General features: G+C 43.4%; 1 protein-coding gene and 1 long non-coding RNA gene across 2 annotated transcripts in view; both read left to right on the forward strand.

Moving 5' to 3' along the window:
- Window positions 1-14,519: 14,519 nt before the first annotated feature.
- On the forward strand, window positions 14,520-15,813 carry LOC311360642. Its single transcript, XR_014638462.1, has 3 exons — window positions 14,520-14,634; window positions 14,765-14,866; window positions 15,055-15,813. It is a non-coding gene; the product is annotated as an uncharacterized lncRNA (long non-coding RNA).
- Window positions 15,814-20,346: 4,533 nt separating this feature from the next.
- The window catches only part of LOC311360715 (MAGUK p55 subfamily member 7-like), a gene marked incomplete at both ends in the record, with an annotated part of 28,582 nt that continues 26,219 nt past the window's right edge, over window positions 20,347-22,709 (forward strand). The window contains 3 exons of the mRNA XM_084480818.1: window positions 20,347-20,371; window positions 20,724-20,842; window positions 21,350-21,427. Of these exons, the coding sequence (XP_084336944.1) occupies window positions 20,347-20,371; window positions 20,724-20,842; window positions 21,350-21,427 (222 nt within the window). The remainder of the gene's footprint in view (window positions 20,372-20,723; window positions 20,843-21,349; window positions 21,428-22,709) is intronic.

Genomic DNA, 22,709 nt, shown 5'->3' on the forward strand with positions numbered 1-22,709 from the left:
CAACTAAAAGGCAATTTTGTGTAATTATAATTAAAGGGATATTACACCCTGTTACACCAGCACCCACCAACACGTGGTGGGCTGTTGGCTGTGTGTACTCTTTATTCTGAGCTGCTGGCCAGGCAAGCGTCTTACATCGTCTTTAAATCCTGAAACAATCTTCAGTTGTCTTGGAAATTGTCAGGGTCATGTTTTAAGCTGGTGGTATATGAAGGCCGGTTGAATGGATTGTAGGTAAAACGGATACAATAATGATCAGAAAAAGTGACAGGGTTAATGGATGAAATTCTTAGATCAATACCCTTAGAAAAAACTAAATCCAGTGTATTTCCTAGCTTGTGGGTGCGATCTTTCACATGCTGATCAAACTTTCGAAAAAGCTTCAGGAAATCTTCACAAGGTTCAGGAAAATTAAAATCCCCAACTATAATGATTTTATCATATTTGGAACATATATTGGACAACATTTCTCCAAACTGAGAATAGAAGTCTAATTTAGAACCACTGGGCGGCCGATAGACCGTCACAATGAGTGTGTTTTCAGGCTGGTTGATCCTCAATGCTAAGTATTCAAACGATGAGAAATCGCCAAATTGAATTGGCTCAGATACTGAATATCTTTCAGAATAAATAACGGCGATCCCACCCTTTTTTCCTTTTTCAACTGGTCTATTGACGTGTTGAGAGGTGAAACCAATTGGACAAGACTCTTTCAACTTTTTGACAGCAGTTTCGTCGTTAAGCCAGGTTTCAGTTAAAAACATAAAGCAAATATTTTTTGAAATCAAACCTTTCACAAGAGACGGTTCTTTTAGAGATCGAAGATTTAAAAGTGCCAATGTTATTGGCTCTGGTCTTTGCCCCCCCAGGTACAGCATGGGGATGATGTCGTTCCACAGGTCCTCCAACTCCTTCAGCTGGTGTTGGTACTCCTCTTTCTCCGCTTGCTGGTTGTTCTCCAGCCAGAGGATGGCCTGCTCACACTTCTCCTCCACCTTCTTCCTGTCCTCCTCACTCACTCTGTCCTTCGGGTTGTCCTCCTGCAGGCTGCTCTTCATGTTGAAGGCGTAAGACTCCAGGGCGTTCTTGGCCTCTATCTTCTCCCTCTGTTGCTCGTCTTCTACTTTGTATCGGTCTGCTTCCTGCACCATCCTCTCCATGTCTTCCTTGCTCAGGCGGCCTTTGTTGGTGATGGTGATTGGTTCGCCCGTGTTCTTGTCCACAGCAGACACTTTCAGAATGCCGTCTTTGTCGATGTCGAAGGTGACCTCGATCCAAGGAACCCCTCTCGGAGCGGGCGGGATTCCCGACAGCTCCAACTTGCCCAGCAGCTTGTTGTCCTCGGTCATGGGTCTCTCTCCTTCAAAGACCTGGATCAGGACCCTGGGCTTGTTGTTGTTGTAGATGAGGAAGGTCTGAGTCTGTTTGGTGGGGATGGGGGTGTTCCGTTTGATCAGGGGTGTCATGACTCCTCTAGACTTCATGATGCCCAGGGATAGGGCTGTCCTGCCACGGCTGCAGGCAGCCTGCATGGTGGCACCATAAGCCTCGGATGAGTATGGGAGTATGGGGATAACTGTATGGGAGTTTACAGTTAAAATATAAGTGTTAGAAATTGTCTTCATAATAGCAACATTTATAAAGGAATTAAAATAATGTTGACAGTTCCAATAGTAACAACATTTAAATAATAATGTAATCTGTAAAAAAAAAAGTATGTTATAATCTATAGGGTCAATCTAATAATACAGTTTGTATATGTTAAATATTTTTCTAAGTATTATTATACATCTATATTAATGTATAGATTAACTGACTTTTTAAATAATTATTGAGGTTTTTAACATATTTGACATGTTTCATTAAACACACATTTTGAGTTAATGAGATTAGAATCAAAGTAGAGAGAAAACTCCTATAGAGGGAGATAGAGATGCATAGTGTCATACTGTTAATAACATTATGGAGATGATTAAAGGAAAGTCTTTCTATGGCAAGTCATTCAAAATGTACTCTTAATAAAAAAAAAACAGCTTCTTTACCTTTAAGCCTAATAATCTATCAAGATTCAGATTCAAAGGACTTTATTGGCATTGACATATTAGGCCTACATTCACATTGCCAAAGCACAAAATGTAAAATAAGATACAGCATAAGATACAAAACAATAGTACAAATAAATCTTCTTGAAGAAAATCCTCATGTAACTTATCAATGTCCTTGTGTGACACATAAGATTGACTGGTGTCTGGACCAATGGGAGTGGGAAGAGGATACGGAAGAGAGGCGGAAGAGGCGGTCGGCGAGTGAGCGCGGGAGACAGGAGAAGATGGTGTTGACTCTGGAGAACGGGAGAGGAAGTTTCGTGAATGAAAAATAACCCTTCGGTCGAGGAGAAAAGTGAACCGGGCCCGGGAGCATGCAAGCTGATGTGGAGTGTGGTGCTGGATGCTTCCAGCTGGAAGACGGCACCGGAGTCCACAGTGGATATCGATCCAGACCGGCAGATCCATTGTACGTGTTTCCCCTCCAACCTCACTCTCTTCCTCCCGTGAGTAATTCCCTGCCACCCAACGTCTTCCACGTAGCACTGGGTCAGAGACTGGACAGGCAATAAACCAAACTGCAGACACCACAACTTAAGCGTACCTGGCAGCCCTGACTTGTCTATTTTTGCAATACCTTGTCTAGTTTCCTGTCTCAATTCTTCAACCTGTAATCTATCACTAAGGCTTGCATCATACCACCTTCCCAGACTCTTCACTGGCTTCTCCAGAACTGTAGGCATCACCTCTTCATTTATAGCAAACTTCTTATCTACTACCTTCCCTTTAACGATTGAGAGACTCCTAGACTTACTTGGCTTCACCTTCATTCTATCCCATTGCAGATTGCTATTTAACTTGTCCAGCAACCTGCTGGTGCACGGAGCGGTTGACGTCATGGTTGTCATGTCGTCCATAAAAGCCCTAATTGGGGGGAGGCATGGCCCTCCCTGCAACTTCTCCCCACCCACTACCCACTTAGAGGCCCTGATAATGACCTCCATCGCCATTGTGAAGGCGAGTGGGGAGATTGTACATCCCGCCATGATTCCTATCTCGAGCTGTTGCCACCCTGTGGTGTACTCTGCTGTAGTAAAACAAAGTTGAACTGCTATCTTACCGAGAACATCAAGAACCACAATATACTCTTGAACAAACTCACCACCTTCAACTTCTCTGAACATTCTATCGGCTGGTTTGCATCATATCTGGAGCATAGAGAGCAATGTGTTCAAATAAACACTGAACTCTCAACGCGACTACAATCCACAATGGGTATCCCACAGGGCTCCATCTTGGGGCCTCTGCTCTTTAGTTTATATATAAACAATTTACCAACATGCTGTCAGTCAGCTAACTGTCAAATGTATGCTGACGATACAGTTATTTATGCACCAGCTAGGACACCAAGTGCAGCAGCAAAGATCCTGACCAAGGAAATGGAGGGTATATCCCAGTGGCTCAAAGACAACCATCTTACTCTCAACGTCAAAAAGACTATCTATGTGCTTCTCCATAAGAGGGAAAGCCAAGTGTACTATCAAAATAGACAAAGATGCCATAGAGCAGGGGTTCTTAACCTTTTTGACCTTGAGGCCCAATTTTTATAGTACAAAGTGGCCCGGGGCCCATTAAATATTAACACTGTATAGGTTTAATTGACCTCACTCTCGGTTTGATTTGTATTCAATAATAAACCAAATCCACTAACTGTTTAACAAGCAAAAACCTTATCAAATAAAATGAAATGATAAAATGGGATCATCACAAATACTTTTATTAAACATGTGTATGTAAACCTAAACATACTGTATCAAGACACCGAACAGGCTGATAATTCCTGGACCACATCAAGCTGTGACAAGAAAAAATTTCAAGGATCAAGTCAGGCTTTTAAATAATAATAAAAAAAGACCAACATTAGGATTTTACTTTTAATTAATAAAAAATTATATATATATAATCAATCAATCAATAAAAGGGGGTGATAAAATAAATGCATTCAAATAATATAAATCAATTTTTAAATTAAATAAATAAACTGTAAATGAAATTGAAATAAAGTGCAAATTAAACTATAGCCTTATAATCTGCAAAGCCATTTGAAAATTGCTTCAGCAGTCTCCATTTTTGCATGGCAGAACCAGAATAATCTTTATATCTGTGACAAATGAACAATGACACAAATAATAACAACAATGAACAACAATAATACAACTCCCTTTTTATCGTGACCTCTTAATGAGACACTTGGGCCTGCCTCTGAGACATAGTCAGATCCAGTCTGGGTGGAATGGGAGAAAGGCTCACTCTCAGAGTAGACTCCAGTGTTGCTCTGAGTCTGTTTCGGGCTTTGGTCTTAGTTGTGGCCACAATAGAGAATCCTGATTCACACAGGTACGTAGTTGTGAATGGGAGAAGGAGTTTCACAGCCCTCAGTGCAAGACATGGGTACTCCTTTGAGACAGCAATCCAGAATGAGCCCAGGTCCAGTTTGCCCCACTGCAGCTTTAAAGTGCTGTCAGTGGAAACTTCCAGAAGCTGGGATTCCAGGTGTGAGGGCAAAGCAACATCATTTGCAGTGGGATCCACTGAAAATGGGTCCAAAATCCACATGTTTCCCTCTCTGGGATCCTCAGGAAAGTAGTCACCAAATTTCTCTGCCAGTTGTGAGAGGTGCTGGGAGACAGAGTCGCTGATCTTCACCTGAGGGCAGTTTTCCAAAATGTCAGACAAAAGTGGAAACATGTCCATCCTCTTTTCCTGGGCCCTCTTGGTCCACAAAGCAAGTTTCCTCTTGAAAGCTTCAACTTTGTCCGCAACACAAAATATGTTGCTGTTTCTTCCTTGAAGTGAGGTGTTCAGTGTGTTCAGTTGGTTCAGTAGTGAAAAAATGTCACAGAGGTAGGCAAGTTTTGCTGTGAACATTGTGTCAGCATAGTAATGTACAAGATGAGATTTTTTCTCACTGAGAAAAGAGAAGACCTCATTCCTCAGTTCAAACAAACGATTGAGGACCAGTCCTCTTGAAAGCCATCTCACTTCACTGTGATATAGCAGTTGGACATGATCTGCTTCTATGTCCTCACAAAGCTTAGCAAAACATCTGGAGTTCATAGCATTGTTTTTAATAAAGTTTATGGTTTTCACACTTACATCCATCACCTGGTGGAGGTCTGGTGACATATTTTTTGCTGCAAGGCTTTCACGGTGGAGAAAACAGTGTGTCCATTTAGCTTCTGGTGCACGATCAAGGATCTGTCTAATGACACCATGATGCCTGCCAGTCATTGATGCTGCACCATCAATGCACACCCCGACACAGTTCTGCCAGTCCAGGCCGTTCTCAGTGAAGTAGTTATCCATGCAGTGGAAACATTCCTGAGCCATAGTTCGTGTTGGTAGCTCTCCACAAAACAGTATGTCTTCGTGCAAATTACTGTCCCAGCGATAGCAAACAAAAACAAGCAGCAGTGCAGCATTCGTGACATCCGTGGACTCGTCTAATTGCAAAGAAAAAAAAAGGGCTACTTTTTATTCTTTCAATAAGTTGATGCTGTATGTCTGATGCCATGTCCGCGATACGGTGACTCACAGTGTCGTTTGAGAGTAGGATGGTCAGCAGCTTTTTTGCAGCGGCCTCTCCGACCATCTCACAGCACATATCAACAGCGGCAGGCAGAACCAACTCCTCCGCTATGGTGAATGCTTTCTTACTCTGTGCCACACGTCTGGCTACGAGGTAGCTCGCTTTCAATGCACATTTAGAGTTGCTTGTCAGTGACACGACAGACCTTTTCTGCATCTGCAGCCCACTTTCCTTCCTCTTAAAATATTCCACTGGCTTTCCCACAAGAATTGGGTGCTTGGTCTCTAGATGCCGCTGTAGTTTTGAGGGCTTGAGGGCTTCGTTGGACAGCATTAGCCCACACTCCACACACTGGGCTTTTGGCACTGCCTCTGTTCCTCCATTTACGAAACCGTATTTAATGAAGTCGAGATTGTATTTCCGTAAAAACTTTGTCTTTTGGGTGGGGGGGTTGGCAGGACGTTCGTCTTCATTTTTTCTTTTTAAAAACTTCTCAATTTTTGCCGCTTCATCTCTGTGTATTGGCGCTTGTTAAACAACTGAGTGGTAATAAAGATACATTGACAAAAAAAAAAAAAAAACTGAGTGGTGCATTACCGCCACCACGTGGTCGAAAGCTGCACGCAGTCTCGCGGCCCTTGCGGCCCACAGGTGCAAAACTGAAAGTTTTTTGTGGCCCTCTGGGGGGCGCTGTGTGTCTCTCTCTTAAGTTTGGGCCGCGGCCGTTGATGAATTTACATTTTTAGGTATTATTTTGGACTCCCAACTCAAATTCAATAAAGACATTAACAAACTAGGCAAGAGTGTCCAGACAAACCTGAACTCTTTCAGAATGATAAGGCATCATATACCTGTCAAGGCAGCTTTACTGTTTTTTCATGCTATGATACTCTCTCACTTATCTTACTGTGTTACTGTATGGGGCCAAGCCTCCCAGACAACAGTCAAACCCATCATATCATTATACAAACAGGCACTGAAAATTTGACTTTTAAATGCGCAAATAATCTAGCTCCCGCCGTACTCTGTCCTTTCGTGACAAAAATAAATACAAGGAGAGTGACCACAAGGGGAGCAGTGGGTGGCAACTGCATAGCAGAGGGGCGCAAAACAACTTACGGCCAGTCAAGTTTTTCAGTGATTGGGACCCATTTTTGGAATGATGTCTGTGCCAGATGCCTGGCTGTTCGCACATGACTGCCAGAGCTCACCCCACGGGGCGGGGTCTGGGTAGGGGCCCCTCACTGTGGGGGTCTGGGTAGGGGCCCCTCACTGTGGGGGTCTGGGTAGTGGCCCCTCACTGTGGGGGTCTGGGTAGTGGCCCTCACTGTGGGGGTCTGGGTAGTGGCCCCTCACTGTGGGGGTCTGGGTAGGGGCCCCTCACTGTGGGGGTCTGGGTAGGGGCCCCTCACTGTGGGGGTCTGGGTAGTGGCCCCTCACTGTGGGGGTCTGGGTAGTGGCCCTCACTGTGGGGGTCTGGGTAGTGGCCCGGGCCCTCACTGTGGGGGTGGGTGTAGGTGAGCGGGGTCTGGGTAGGGGCCCTTACTGTGGGGGTCTGTTTAGTGGCCCCTCACTGTGGGGGTGGGTGTAGGTGAGCGGGGTCTGGGTAGGGGCCCTTACTGTGGGGGTCTGTTTAGTGGCCCCTCACTGTGGGGGTGGGTGTAGGTGGGCGGGGTCTGGGTAGTGGCCCCTCACTGTGGGGGTCTGGGTAGTGGCCCCTCACTGTGGGGGTCTGGGTAGTGGCCCCTCACTGTGGGGGTGGGTGTAGGTGGGCGGGGTCTGGGTAGGGGCCCTTACTGTGGGGGTCTGTTTAGTGGCCCCTCACTGTGGGGGTGGGTGTAGGTGGGCGGGGTCTGGGTAGTGGCCCCTCACTGTGGGGGTCTGGGTAGTGGCCCCTCACTGTGGGGGTCTGGGTAGGGGCCCCTCACTGTGGGGGTCTGGGTAGTGGCCCCTCACTGTGGGGGTCTGGGTAGTGGCCCCTCACTGTGGGGGTCTGGGTAGTGGCCCCTCACTGTGGGGGTCTGGGTAGTGGCCCCTCACTGTGGGGGTGGGTGTAGGTGGGCGGGGTCTGGGTAGGGGCCCTTACTGTGGGGGTCTGTTTAGTGGCCCCTCACTGTGGGGGTGGGTGTAGGTGGGCGGGGTCTGGGTAGTGGCCCCTCACTGTGGGGGTGGGTGTAGGTGAGCGTGTGCGCGCTGCTGGCTGTTTGTTGTTTGTGTTGTTATGTGACGTGTGTTGCAAATGTGATGCAAATTCGCCAACTGGCTAGAAACCTTCTATGCAACACATCTACATCCACAGTCACAGTGGCAGCGGCAGCAGCCTCTTTTATAAACGCCTGGCCCTTTCACACCGCCGCGCGGCACCCTAGGGCTGCGAGGCTGTCATCACGGCGTTTGCCTATCGTTACAGCCCTAATAACCAACGATGGAAACAGGCTTGTTTAATGAAACATGGAATATAGAAATAAGGGTTTACTTACATTTGTTGGTCTTCTAAGTCTTGTTGATCGTTTCGGGCTTCTTATGGTCAACTGACCTGGTTGGTTGGTTCTTTTATACTAAACCTTGGTCTCCTAGATTGTTCTGGAACATCCTAGTTCACGCCCACATTACGGTGACATAGGCCATAAGGCGTAGCCGTCTTTTAATGATGTGTAATCCCGTGTGAAAAGTTTCTCCCGTGTGAGAAACTTATCACAGATATCCTGCAGTTATTCTTTTTTTTTTTTAAGTCGGCAATAGTAATCATGGTTCGATAATGAATGATTTGGCTTCATGGACCAATCTGGCCGAGACATAACCAGAATAACCTTAATCAAACAGAGGGTAAAATCAAACCAACAGAGGAGAGCATCAAAGGATGACAAACCAGCAGAACAGGTTCACCACATCACCTCCCGACAGAGTGACATTGTCAGTCTGAAAACATGGAATGAGTGAAACACCGCACCAGCAGGACATTTTACCACTCTAAGCATGTTTTAAGTAACTTTTCAACTTTTTAATGGAAAAGAACACCACATTTTACACTTGTGATATCCGAGGAATGACAGAAAACAGAGGATCAATCATCACAATGTCATCCTTCAATGAAACCCTTTTTATTCAACATTATAGGAGAACACCACAAAACAGGCAAGGGAGGAGTGGTGGTAGTCCAAAAACAACATGACATTTTTCACTTATCACCCTCAATCTCACAGACAATGAGTTAATAACACACACACGCACACGCACACACACACACACACGCGCACGCACGCACGCACGCACGCACAAACAATAATACCAATCCCCTTACAGCGAGCACCTACTGCCCCCCTGAACCGCCAACAAGCCATCAAGCACTCTGGCAGAGTACCAACAACATCCTCACCCAGACAAACCCGGTCATCATCCACCAACCCACCCCCTCCACAGCACCACCTCCACTGAAATCCAGGACCTCCTGCTCTGGACCCCAGGCCTTGGCAGCACGATATTCACTGTTTCTGTAGGCCAACTTTGATACTTTTCCTTTGTGACTAAGTTCCCAGATTGTCCATGCGCCCTGGACTTAAGCTCAATATCAGCTTGTACTGTCAACATCTCCTCCTCCACTGCAGATGTGTTCAGGTGAAACAGTGCTGAGTTATTTATTTTTGTAGGGTTTATCTATAGGCCATCCTCTGGCTGGAGAACAACCAGCTAGCGGAGAAAGAGGAGTACCAACACCAGCTGAAGGAGTTGGAGAAGCTGTGTAAGCCCATCATCTCCAGGCTGTACCAGGGGGGAGTGCCAGCAGGCAGCTGTGGAGAGCAGGCCAGAGCTGGCTCCCAGGGGCCCACCGTGGAGGAGGTGGACTACAGCACCCTGTTGGACTCAATGGAATGTGATCACTATGACTGTTGTGGATTAAAAGGGTATTTCTTTACAATGCTTTATGATGGCTAAGCAGCACTTTGGCCAAATGTTCACATGTGATGTAAATATGTTCATGCAAGGCCAAAACAATTACTGTATCACGTTTTCCATATTAGTGTTGCTTTTTTACATTATCTGAGTTATTACACGGAATCAAAAAAATGTATATATAACACATTGTTAATGTCTCTTGAGTTATCTGATAGTATTTTCAGATGCTTGCAGAAATACGTCTTATATGTCTCTGGAAACTGAGTGGTTTTGAATCTGCCGAGATCGTTGGGAAGAAGAAATGTAAATGTAATGTTTTGAACTGAAATAAAATACAATCTTGTAAATTAATATTTGATATTTTGTTTGTGTGGCCGAGGTTCTGCTTCAACAAAATGGGAATGGAGGAAATGTACAAACCTTACCGCATTAACACGTTCAAAAACACAATATAAATCACACATTTGTAAACTAAAATATGTTGAGCGGCCTTGAGACCTGATATTAATATAATGTGACGATATAGCCTCACTAAGTCTGAGGGTTCATCTGACCCTCCATAAACTGTTGCATGCACAGCAAGACCGTGCAATGCATAAATTGATGAACAGAATAAAATAGCAATGTAATCAACTCGTGTTCCTTCTAGAATTTCTTTCGTTTTTTTCGAAGCTGGCAGCTCTGCTTTATGGGTGCAGCCATTTTTGTTGACGAGTCGCCTCACTGAACTCGCTCTACTCTCAGAATTCCGAAGGGGACCGACCAAAAGGGGGCGTGCCTCTGTGAAATGCCGCAAGAAAGCTGGGAGATTTCCTCACTTGGACCTAGGAAGGCTGGTGTCCGAGGCATCTGGAACACACCATAACGTCAGCGCTAACTTCAGCGCTAGCGTCACCGCTGCCTGAGCGTCGTAAAAAGTAGTCAAATTCGGTGGGAAAAACCGCCCAATCTGGCAACACTGCCTGCACATCCTCGCGCTCTAACCTCAGCGTAAATCAACGACACCAAATGAAAACCAAGCCGATGTGGAACTTAAACTTTGATTCTGAAAAAAGTATGAAGAGAATCGAAATTCAGTTTTCAGATTATTGAAGATACAACAAGTGTGTTGATTTGTTAAATGGTCTGAATGAAGGTTAACGTTGAAAATTTAAATATTATTACGATGTCTGAAGTAGTTGAAGCGTCAAAAAGCGTTAAAAATAAAAAAAAATAAAAATAGTTGAAAAACGCCTTTTTTTTCTTACAGTTTAGGCTACATGGAGTGAGTGGTGGTGTAAAATAACGTGATTTTGTAGTGGGGGCATCGTTTGATAGAGGATATTGGTCTACAGATCAAATACGCTACCAAACACAAAAGGTATAATTTTTTTGATAGGGTTGCACGATTTGAGACTCTATGCAGACTATACTGCTATTATTCGCACTACGGTAGGATATGTGACCAGGGAGCATACATTGGCAGAACCCCGGCAGAAAGGCTGGAGGAAGAACAAAGAGCAAAGCATGGAGGAGGGAGTCGTGGTGGATGAATGGATCAAACACAGGACAAGCATGTGACCGGGGATATTTGTTAAATTGTTTTATTTTCTGGTCAGGTTTCAGCAACACAACTACTTGATTAGGTTTGGCAAAAAGCCCTGAAGTCCAACTTATCCCATATCACAGGATATATAGAGTGGTAGAGCATCAATACTAAATAATAAATATGAATTGCTCAGGTTACGGGTGGGTTAATTGATAGAAACAGTATCAAGAGCCTGCACTGTCCCTTTATTAAATACTGCAGATTATTTAGCTTGAAATTAGACATTCGCCAGAAATTCAAATTCATGTCAGCGTATATGTCAACATTAGACTGGTATTGACTAAATACCAGTCATACCAGTTATAATTACAACTGTGAAAGGTATCAGAGATGTGTGCAACAGGAAATGCATGAAAAAAGCAATTATTTCAGGCAAAGGCTAAGATCTGGCCTGTCCTGGTGACCAAAGAAAGGATGGGAACGTTCAATTCATCTTACATGTCAACATCAGACTGGTATTGATACAGTAAACACATAATATCAATTGTGAAAGGTATAAGAAAGTTGTGAAAACATCAGAGACATGGAAAAAGTGATTATTTCAGTCAACATATAGGGTGTGGCCTAGTCCTGGTGACCCTAGAAAGGATGTGAACATTTCAATTCAGCTTATATGTCAACATTAGACTGGTATTGACTGAATACACTTAGAATTACAACTGTGAAAGGTATCAGGAATTTGTGAAAACAGGAAATGCATGAAAAAGGGAAGCACATTAGTTGAGTAAATGTTGCTACCATTTCCCCTCCCCCCCGCTATTGCAATATTATTGTTGTAATAGAAATCAAATTTGAACTCATCTGCGTTTTTTTAAGTTTTGGTTTTGTAGGAAATGGGCGTTTTCTACCACATGTTGGCTTCTGGAACACACCATAAGTCTTCCACTACTGCTCTCATCTATCATAGTATCAACCGGTAAGAATACCCTTTAGACCTTGACAAAACAAACTCACTTTTATGTTATTTTGTTTAATCCGTCCTGTGGGGGGGGAAAGGCTTCCATCCCTGCCTAGTGCCTATGTATTGACAATGTGTTTCTGTGTAGTTGGGGGATTAACATGCTTCTCGTGTACCTCTGGAAACGTCCTCTCCTGCCTTAAAACTGTTGAATGTCCCTTACTCATGGACCGCTGCTACACCAGCTCTGGTAACCCTTCTTCTTTTCTTTAAAAAAAATAATTCTGGAAGGATTCACAATACGCACTCTATCTGATTTGTGTTCTTAAGATCATAAGTTGTAACATTACTGTATTATCAAACGGATATTGAAATAGCCAGACTTGTTGTTGAAAGAAATAATATTTAAAAAAAAAAAGAATAATACTATCTTGTTTTGCAGGGGAAACCTTGAACAAGGGATGTCAATCCAGCGCTGTGTGTGCCGTGGGCGGGGCCTTGAATGGGGCCTTCGGCGGGGCCTTGGGGACCAGAGCTTGCTGCGAAGGCGATTTGTGTAACTTGTGGAACACCAGCAATAGCATCGGATCAAGCTTCATCCTCCTGCTGTTGTCCACCGCTGCACTGTATTTCATCTGATCTGTGGGTCTGCATGCACTCTAGAAACCTGGGGCCAGATACGCTAAGGTATCTCCAGATAATGAAGTCCTGTTCATTATCCGGAGACTATATGCTGCGTTTGCATTTAGATTACATTTAGGGCATTTAGCAGATGCTTTTATCCAAAGCGACTTACAATAATTACATTTGATAGCAGAAAGAGAAACAATAGTATAACGCTGTCGGTATAGTAGGCTAAGGATGTTTCTGCCTTTCTACATTTCTGAAGAAGAGTTTCTACAAAGTTCCTAAGAATATTCTTTACTGCAATTCCTCAATAACTTCCTAATAACGTGTTAAGAAATGTTGTTCTATTCTTACAAACTTTTTTAATTTGGGCATGTGTTTGGATAAGTGTAAATCAATCACTTGTTATCTCTATAGTGAAAAGGTCAAATCCTGACAAGTGATAAACTAATTTGTAGTTAAGCATAGCATTTAGTAGCCTGGACCTAAGTATTTTTCTTTATTATAATATCAATACACAATTGAATCAGTGAGTAGCAACACCTCTAAATGAGGTGAAAAAATTAAGTAAATAGACGCAATTACAAGTTAAAAAAATCAATAGTATCAAATACATTAGCATGAGCTTGAACTGTTTTGCAATTTGGTTCACTTTTTAGTCTTGCTTATTCTGTTCATGATCTTTCTCTCCAAAACGTTATCTATACTAGTGACACCTGTGTAACTAGCATACTGTATAGAATGACTGATATGCTTACCTGATGGGCCTCAAAAATAAAACGATTTCAAAATCAACTTTTTAGGAAATTGTGATTTTTAAGGTTGATGGAATATACCTGATTTCGTAGTGGGGGCATCGTTTGATAGAGGATATTGTTTTACAGATAAAATACGCTACCAAACACATAAGGTAGCATTTTTTTGATAGGGTAGCACGATTTGATTCTGACTGACAGAACAAAGAGCAACAAAGCATGGAGGAGGGAGTCGTGGTGGATGAATGGATCAAACACAGGACACCCATGTGACCGGGGATATTTGTTATCATTTTATTTTCTGGTCAGGTTTCAGCAACACAACTACTTGATTAGGTTTGGCAGGTTTGATTAGGTTTATAGTGAAAAGTGATACACTAATTTGTAGTTAAGCATAGTGTTTAGTACCCTGGACCTATATTCATTTTTCTTTATTATAATATCAATACACAATTGACTGCCTCGAAGAAAACAGGGACAATCGTGCCCATCTGCTCATGGAAAAAACCGGACTTTCAGCGACACTACCATAATTATATGAGCAGGACTTCCTCGTTGAGTAGTGCTGCCATAATGTGAAAAATATCAACTGCTAAAGTGTTGAACTGCTGCATCACCCCAAAGAGGAACGAATACCTCGTAGAAACAGGAACCCCCATACCCCTCTGTCCCTGAAGAAAGAGGAACACAGCTTTATCACAACAGCCCTGGCCTGTCCTGGTGACCCAAGAAAGGATGGGAATGTTCAATTCATCTTACATGTCAACATCAGACTGGTATTGATAGAGTAAACACATAATATAAATTGTGAAAGGTATAAGAAGGTTGTGAAAACATGAAAAACATGGAAAAAGTGATTATTTCAGTCAACATATAGGGTGTGGCCTAGTCCTGGTGACCCTAGAAAGGATGTGAACATTTCAATTCAGCTTATATGTCAACATTAGACTGGTATTGACTAAATACACTTATAATTACAACTGTGAAAGGTATCAGGAATTTGTGAAAACAGGAAATGCATGAAAAAGGGCTATTAGTTGAATGAATGTTGCTACCATTTCCCCATTCCCCCATCTGCGGTTTTTTAAGTTCCGTTTTTGTAGGAATTGGGCGTTTTCTACCACATGTTGGCTTCTGGAACACACCATAAGTCTTCCACTAGTGCTCTCATCTATCATCTGCTAACACGATGGGATTCGTTGGCATTTTCTTCGTTCTTTCTTTGACAATATCAACCGGTAAGAATACCCTTTAGACCTTGACAAAACAAACTCATTTTTATGTTATTTTGTTTAATCCGTCCTGTGGGGGGGGAAAGGCTTCCATCCCTGCCTAGTGCCTATGTATTGACAATGTGTTTCTGTGTAGTTGGGGGATTAACATGCTTCTCGTGTACCTCTGGAAACGTCCTCTCCTGCCTTAAAACTGTTGAATGTCCCTTACTCATGGACCGCTGCTACACCAGCTCTGGTAACCCTTCTTCTTTTCTTTAAAAAAAATAATTCTGGAAGTATTCACAATACGCACTCTTTGATTTGTGTTCTTAAGATCATAAGTTGTAACATTACTGTATTATCAAACGGATATTGAAATAGCCAGACTTGTTGTTGAAAGAAATAATATTAAAAAAAAAAGAATAATACTATCTTGTTTTGCAGGGGAAACCTTGAACAAGGGATGTCAATCCAGCGCTGTGTGTGCCGTGGGCGGGGCCTTGAATGGGGCCTTCGGCGGGGCCTTGGGGACCAGAGCTTGCTGCGAAGGCGATTTGTGTAACTTGTGGAACACCAGCAATAGCATCGGATCAAGCTTCATCCTCCTGCTGTTGTCTACCGCTGCACTGTATTTCATCTGATCTGTGGGTCTGCATGCACTCTAGAAACCTGGGGCCAGATACGCTAAGGTATCTCCAGATAATGAAGTCCTGTTCATTATCCGGAGACTATATGCTGCGTTTGCATTTAGATTACATTTAGGGCATTTAGCAGATGCTTTTATCCAAAGCGACTTACAATAATTACATTTGATAGAAGAAAGAGAAACAATAGTATAACGCTGTCGGTATAGTAGGCTAAGGATGTTTCTGCCTTTCTACATTTCTGAAGAAGAGTTTCTACAAAGTTCCTAAGAATATTCTTTACTGCAATTCCTCAATAACTTCCTAATAACGTGTTAAGAAATGTTGTTCTATTCTTACAAACTTTTTAAATTTGGGCATGTGTTTGAATAAGTGTAAATCAATCACTTGTAATCTCTATAGTGAAAAGGTCAAATCCTGACAAGTGATGAACTAATTTGTAGTTAAGCATAGTGTTTAGTAGCCTGGACCTATGTATTTCTGTGTAACTAGCATACTGTATAGAATGATTGATATGCTTACCTGATGGGCCTCAAAAATAAAACAATTTCAAAATCAACTTTTTAGGAAATTGTGATTTTTAAGGTTGATGGAATATACCTATTGTTTTACACATACTACCAGTGATGGTTTTGTGTTAACCTTTGTCACAACATAAATACCAATTGATAAACTATAAGGCATATACGTGTAGCACGATTCAAATTAATGACCTTAGAATATGTGTTGCTGTTTCTGTTTTCGACAAGGCAATTTAATACTGGTTGCAAAACAAGCAAAAAGTATGAAGAGAGAAAAAAAAAAGGTGAATTTGCAAAAGTAGGCTAAGTTAGTTTTGTATGACTGACCAGAGAATATGTAATAGTGATGGGTCGTTTGAAACCGAATCAGTTCGAAGGAACGACTCTTTAACAAGAACGAACCGACCTGATTCCCATTTCAGTTCTCTTTCGTTCGTCTCTATCGTTCGTTCTCCCAGACTCGACTCCCACTCGCTGACTCACTGTTCACTGTGTTAAGTCAGCAGAGTGGTGAAGAGGGACTGGCCCGGGCAACAGCATCCCGATTCCGAACACGAAGCGCTCCTCAGCTGAAAGGAACTTAGTTGTAATGTTGGGTGTTGATTGATGACCGTTTGCAAGATCGTTTGAGAACGAGGGAGGAGCTGAGTCTGACCGACTCAGCTGAGAACTGTGCATTCCATGATTCACTGCTACCGAAAACGCGACTGAACAAACGATTCTGAACGATTCTTCTTGGCGAACTGACCGACGCAAACTGAATCAAGGAAAAGAATCATGAAATCCACCACTTTGTCTCTAGGAAGAGAACTGACACTCTGGTAACTTCCTGTTTCTGAACTGGTTGCGGTAACACATCTCTGTCAATCAATCAATCAATCCTTTATTTAACCAGGTAGAAATTCATTGAGATTAAAATCTCTTTCACGAGAATGACCCGGCCAAGAAAGCAGCACCAAGATAAAATAAACACAATCAACAGTCACATATGCCGCTTTTCCACCGCCAGTACCAACTCGACTCGACTCGACTCGCCTCGACTCAACTCGGTTTGGTTGCGTTTCCATCTAAAAAAGTACCTCTTCAATGTGGGCGGGTCGTAGAAAAGAACCTCTCCACCATGGGCGGGTCGTCATTAGGTTTTAATCACGGGAGACGCGATTCCCGGGAAATCTGAATCTGATCAAGACTATTTCCTGATTCCCGGGAAAGGTTATGATGGGAAATAAAATAAAATAAAATAAAAAGCGCAATGACTGCGCGTCTATTGTTGTCATACGGTAACGTTGATAGAGGCGAAACTCGAGCCCTATAGGAAAGGAACGACACTGAAACGAAACAGCGAAACGCCGGTCCGTGGACTCCAGCCACGCCGGACACACACAACCACGCCCGACACACATAACGACGCGCAGCCTAACTAGCCCCGGGAAAGGAGCGACACACACGGCGAAACGCTGATCAGTGTCCCCCTCGGGAGCGGGTTCGTGGACTCCAACCACGCCGGACACAACTTAACTTGAGTGAATATTCCCATTTACAGCCGCTGGCCAATCAGTTACCAGCAGCCTGTTTACGTCACACAAAAGTACCTACTCCGCTGGCATGGAACCTCGACGGAGGTAGTACTAAAAAAAAGTACCCGGTACTAGGTACCAGGTACTTTTTTTGCCAATGGAAACGCAAATAAGGCGTGGCGAGTCGAGTCGAGTCGAGTCGAGTCGAGTAGGTACTGGCGGTGGAAAAGCGGCAATACAGTCCTCACAAACCACACTCAGCACCAGTCAATGTACAGTACAAGATTCAGGGACACGACTATGTATGAAAATAAAAAGTGAGTACAGTTCAAGTAAAAATAAATACACCGCGACAGACTAAATGAATACACCTGGCCGTTATCAAAATAGAAATGTACGAAGCAGTTACAAGCCGAGAGAACCATCTTCCCTGTCCTTCAGCATTACTTTGAATCCTCCTGAGGTACGAGCTCTGACAGCTGCAGGTGCTGTTCTGCAGTGTTCCAGGCAGAGGGCCTTTTCCCCTAACTCTAGCCCTGGCTACCAACATCTGTGACACATCTCTAGTTTATTGGCCTGCAGTGTGAAGCATGATTTCTGATTTCTAAAAAAGAAACCTAATTTAATTTTCAATTTGGAGACGAGTTTTTCAATATGTAGTTTAAAAGACAATTTTTCGTCAATAATAAAACCCAGGTATTTGTACAAATTGACCTTTTCAATTTCGACCTTGTGGGTTGTTAAGAGCATTGGCAGATGTTTTGGAAGCTCTTTACCATTAAAAAAAACACATTAATTTTGTCAAGTAATTTGAAAGTCACATTCAAAAGGGGGGGGGGGGTAAGATAATACACTCAGCTGAATATTGCATTTAAGTTCACTTATCTGTTCTAAAAATCTGTTCAAAAAGATGATGACGTCACTACCAGATGTCCTGCTTTGCGGCAAGTTCTGAGTCACTTTGGCACTTCCACATATATAATATATATAATATACTATATTATATATATACATATAATATATAACAATTAACTTAGACGGAAAGTCCTCCTTAAGACAAGGTTTCTAATTCTTCTTTAGCTTCAGATGCCATCAAGCAGGGTTTCTGGTCATAGACCTCTGGAGAATAAGTCCCGCCTCCGAGGCTCCCGGTTCCCTCGGTCAAATGTCTACGGGGAATAACACGGGGTTTATGAATGATCGTACATAACAGACTCTGTAGCTGGTGGAGAAGTAAAAGCTGTGTCACGTTTTGAATTACACACATTTTCCATCTAGTTTCGACTGGCTTTTTGGATTGTCTGTGCCGTTAAAGTAGTAAACGATTATAAATGCTATTTTAACGGCACAGACAATCCAAAACGCCAGTCATGAGAAATATCTGAATCTGAATCTGAATCTGAATCTGAATCAGAATAGGTTTTATTGCCAAATACATTTTCACATATGAGGAATTTTTCTTGGTTTTCAGTGCGCACGATATTTACAAATAATAAACGATAAACGGTAAACAATAAAGCTAGTGGTCCAACACAATAAGATATTCCAAAAATAAAAAAATAAAGAATAGTAATAATAACAATAAAATAAATTAAAAAGACACTCTATATACATACAAATATACATTTGCATTGCCAAAGCAGGTCAGGTATATAGTATAATATAAGTATAAAACGTTAAATACAATATATATATACATATCAGATATTATAGGGCTGCTACTCTCTCTATTTTCACGATTGGTTGACTTCTGCCTCTACTGCCGCCTCGCTCTCCGGTGGGAGTGCTCCGGTTCGTCCGCATTCGTGAGCTCAGAGGCGACGGACTCACTGACGGACCAGACGACCGCCGGGACCGGACGAAAGCTTCCCTATCCGTATTCACTGCAGGGTGTGAATGGGCCTTAAGGCCTCTCGCACACTACCTCCATCAGTTACCTCCTTTCACACTACCCTCCATTCCTCAATGTTAGATGCACTTGCTAGAGGCCATCCATCCATCCATTGATCCATTCATCCAACCATCCATTAACCCTTACCTGTACATTTCCCTCTGAAGAACACACTAATGCTGTTCATTAAACTGCTTGAACACTTTTTTGTTTGCTTAGGAACTGTCTACCTGACATTATATAGGCCATATTATGTCAACGTCCCATATTGTTTTCTTCATTTACAAAGTGAGCACCACTGGTCTATGTCCATGATGAGTGTATTGATTGTCTGCGTGCCTCATCTAGGTCAGAGCTGACACACAGCTCTCGTATGGGAGCGTCTGACCCGTCCAGCAGTCACTCTGCCTCACCCTTTACAGCGGACACGGGATAGGAAATGAAGCACATCTCTGGTTCATTGAAGAATAACGGCCAACCAGAAGGCAGGGTTATACTTCAGGTACATTTCCATCTTCTTCAACTTTTATTCTCTTGATAAAACATTTGTGTTCACTAGGAGGTCGTTGCTGTTGTGGTTGACGATGCTGAGCAGAGCAGATATCTCCACTGGTTAAAACGTATTCGTTTGCATTCATTAATAATATAGACATGGTTCTAGGCCTATTCTTTCTGTAGATAATTTAAGAATAATTGTATGCCAAAATTACTGTTTTTCATAACAAGGATTCATGGTTTGAAAACGAATACATTTCTTACGACTAGTTGAATCCCATTCATGTGGGGCATGGATTGAATTAGAATAAACCATAAAATAATATTCCTTTGTGTTGTCAACTTTTTTGTATCATTTATTGTGGGGCTTTCATTACATATGTGGCTGTCAAAAGAAAGGTCCTCACTGTGTAGATTTTTGCTTTTCTCTTCATGGAAGGGAAAAATTTAAACGTCATCCTTTTGACTTATTAAATGGTTATACACCTTTGCCTCTGACGCCAACAGGGGGCAGTATTTCCACAAAAGACTCGCTCTTTAAAATATACGACATGCAGGCCTCTATCGTTGCTATATTAAGCATCAATAGAGCCCACAATTATGCAAAGTAACCCTATTAGTATTATCGCTTTATTTTAACTTCATCAAATTTCTTTTCCAGTGTGAGAATGCTTAGTCGAACCGAACACAGAGGTATGTGCATTCTGTGGCACGTTGTGGCGAGGCAACATGAGATCGGCTTTGCTACCTGCCCCCTCTGACCTTGTTGATTACAGTACACGACTAATATTACAACTCCATGACTGACATGGCGCTTATTACTAATACAGCTCAACTCTAGGTTCCCCATTCATCAGAGCCCTCCCCACCCACACGTTTGCCACACCCTGGCTTTGCACGACACCCCTCAGACGTGGTCCTGCCCTCGCTTTGTCATCTCCAGACCTCTCCTTCCTTCAGTAACACACAGAGACAGGTGGACTACTCCCTGTGTGTGTGTGTGTGTGTGTGCGTGCGTGCGCGTGCGTGCGTGTCTGTTCCCCAGGCGTATGCAGTCTGCTGTCCTCAGTGATGTCCGGAACAGAGCCTCATGCAGACAGACAGGAGGACCACCGCTTCCTCCACAGCATGCTGATGGAGAAGAAACTACATCTTCTCTTCAAGGTAGTTTTGGGCCTTCATCCAGCGAGCATGTTCTAAGAGTTCAACCGAAGGCCCCGATGGAGCCCATAGGTTAAAGATGCCATTATACTGGATTTCTTGTCCTGCTATATGATTTAGAAACATTTATTCCATATTTTCTTAAAAATGATTTAAGATGATGATAGTGATGTTGATAACGACGATGATTATAATGAGCTGAAGCCAAAGTATTAGTGGTAGAAGTTGTGAGTAGCTGGAATAGTGATAGTAGTCTAATAATGTTGTATTTTTGGTAATTGTACATAGTAATATAATAGCTCTAGTAGCAGGTTATTAGTCAGCGTAGTAGTGTCAGTAGCAGTCACTATAATAATATAATAACTATATAATATAATAACAATGTCCTCTGAGAGAGAAGCACGCAGGCAGAGTTAAAGTCCGTCTACAGACGATGAGCCTACAGACCCCAGCGGTCCGCAGTGGGACCATTGTGGTGACCTCTTCATGACCCCCTCATCGTCACCATAGATCCACGAGCGTCTGAAGCGCTTCGAGAAGCGTGGTCCCATCCCGGCCCGCGACCAGGCCTCCGCGCTGGTGTCCGACGTAGGTACCTGGTGACGCTGCAGGATGATGGTACACGTCTCTAGCAGCAGAGTAATGCTGCTCCCCAGTGGTACGGTACGCCAGTACGTCCGTCCTGCTCTAGCGAGAACGTGACGTCATTTCCTGGCTTGCAGCACTTATGGCGTTGCTCATTGGCTCGTCGTTGTTATTGTTACATTAGCCTCTTTAGCAAACCAGCTCCAAAACAAACAACACAACTTTACATTGTATCGCACGCACAGCAAGACCGTGCAGTGCGTACATTGGTGACTGGAATAAAGTAGCAATGTAATCAAGTGTGTAAGAGCATTTAAATCAACATTAAAACGACCAACGTGGCACAAATACAAAGAAAGTACATCTCTTGACGGGCGCAGCCTCGCTGAACTCACTCTACTCTCAGAACTACGAGGGGGACCGACCAAAAGCGGGCGTTCCTCCGTGAAATGCCGCAAGAAAGCTGTGAGGTTTACACCTTAGGACCCGTACGGACGGGCGTAGCGTACAAATGGATAGCAGCATACGTAGCATTCAACGACCGAATACTAGCAACAGTACATCATGAGTACATTCTTTTCTTGTATCCTGTACTAAACGACTGAACGGCTCAAAACGTTATGGAATGCATGTTCAATTCAAACATGTTATGTTTTGATCTGTGAAAGAAGAGAGGTCATCTTTAATATCAGCGGTACCTTTTGTTTATTTTGTCTGCTCTCCGCGGGGCCAGGTTATCCAGGGCACCGTCGAGCTGTTCAGCTGTTAAATGGATTTCATGCGCTGGCTAATATTTCAGGTTGGAGAAGTATGCAGTGTGGATGTAAGATGAAGTGACGCTGAGTGCTCCCGCCACAGCGGTCCAAACCTGCTGCCACGCTCCTCGCTGCTGCTCGCACTCACAGCTTTGATTTCATTTAGTTTTCCAACAAGCATTCCGTGTTTTTCAGAAGAAAACCCCGAAAAACAGTCTAAACGTACTTTTTACCTGGTCTCCAGTTGTGTATCCCCTCTCCCCTCTCCCCTCTCCTCTCTACTCATTCCTAACTACACTGTCTGCCCCCCCCCCACACACACACACACACATACACAAGATCCAACCCCCCCCCCACCTCACCCTCTCTGTCTTCATACGTCATGCTTCTGGTACCGATCCTGATTCATTCTCCACAGCCTCTCTTGCCCCCCCCCCCCCCCCCGCCCTTCTCTCTCTCCCCCTGGCTTGAATCACTCGGGAGGGTGGGAGGGAGGGAGGGAGGGAGGGTGGGTGGGGGGGGGTGTTGTG

The sequence above is a fragment of the Micromesistius poutassou genome (genome assembly GCF_964030765.1).
Source record: "Micromesistius poutassou genome assembly, chromosome: 16".
Classification (NCBI taxonomy): Eukaryota; Metazoa; Chordata; class Actinopteri; order Gadiformes; family Gadidae; genus Micromesistius; species Micromesistius poutassou.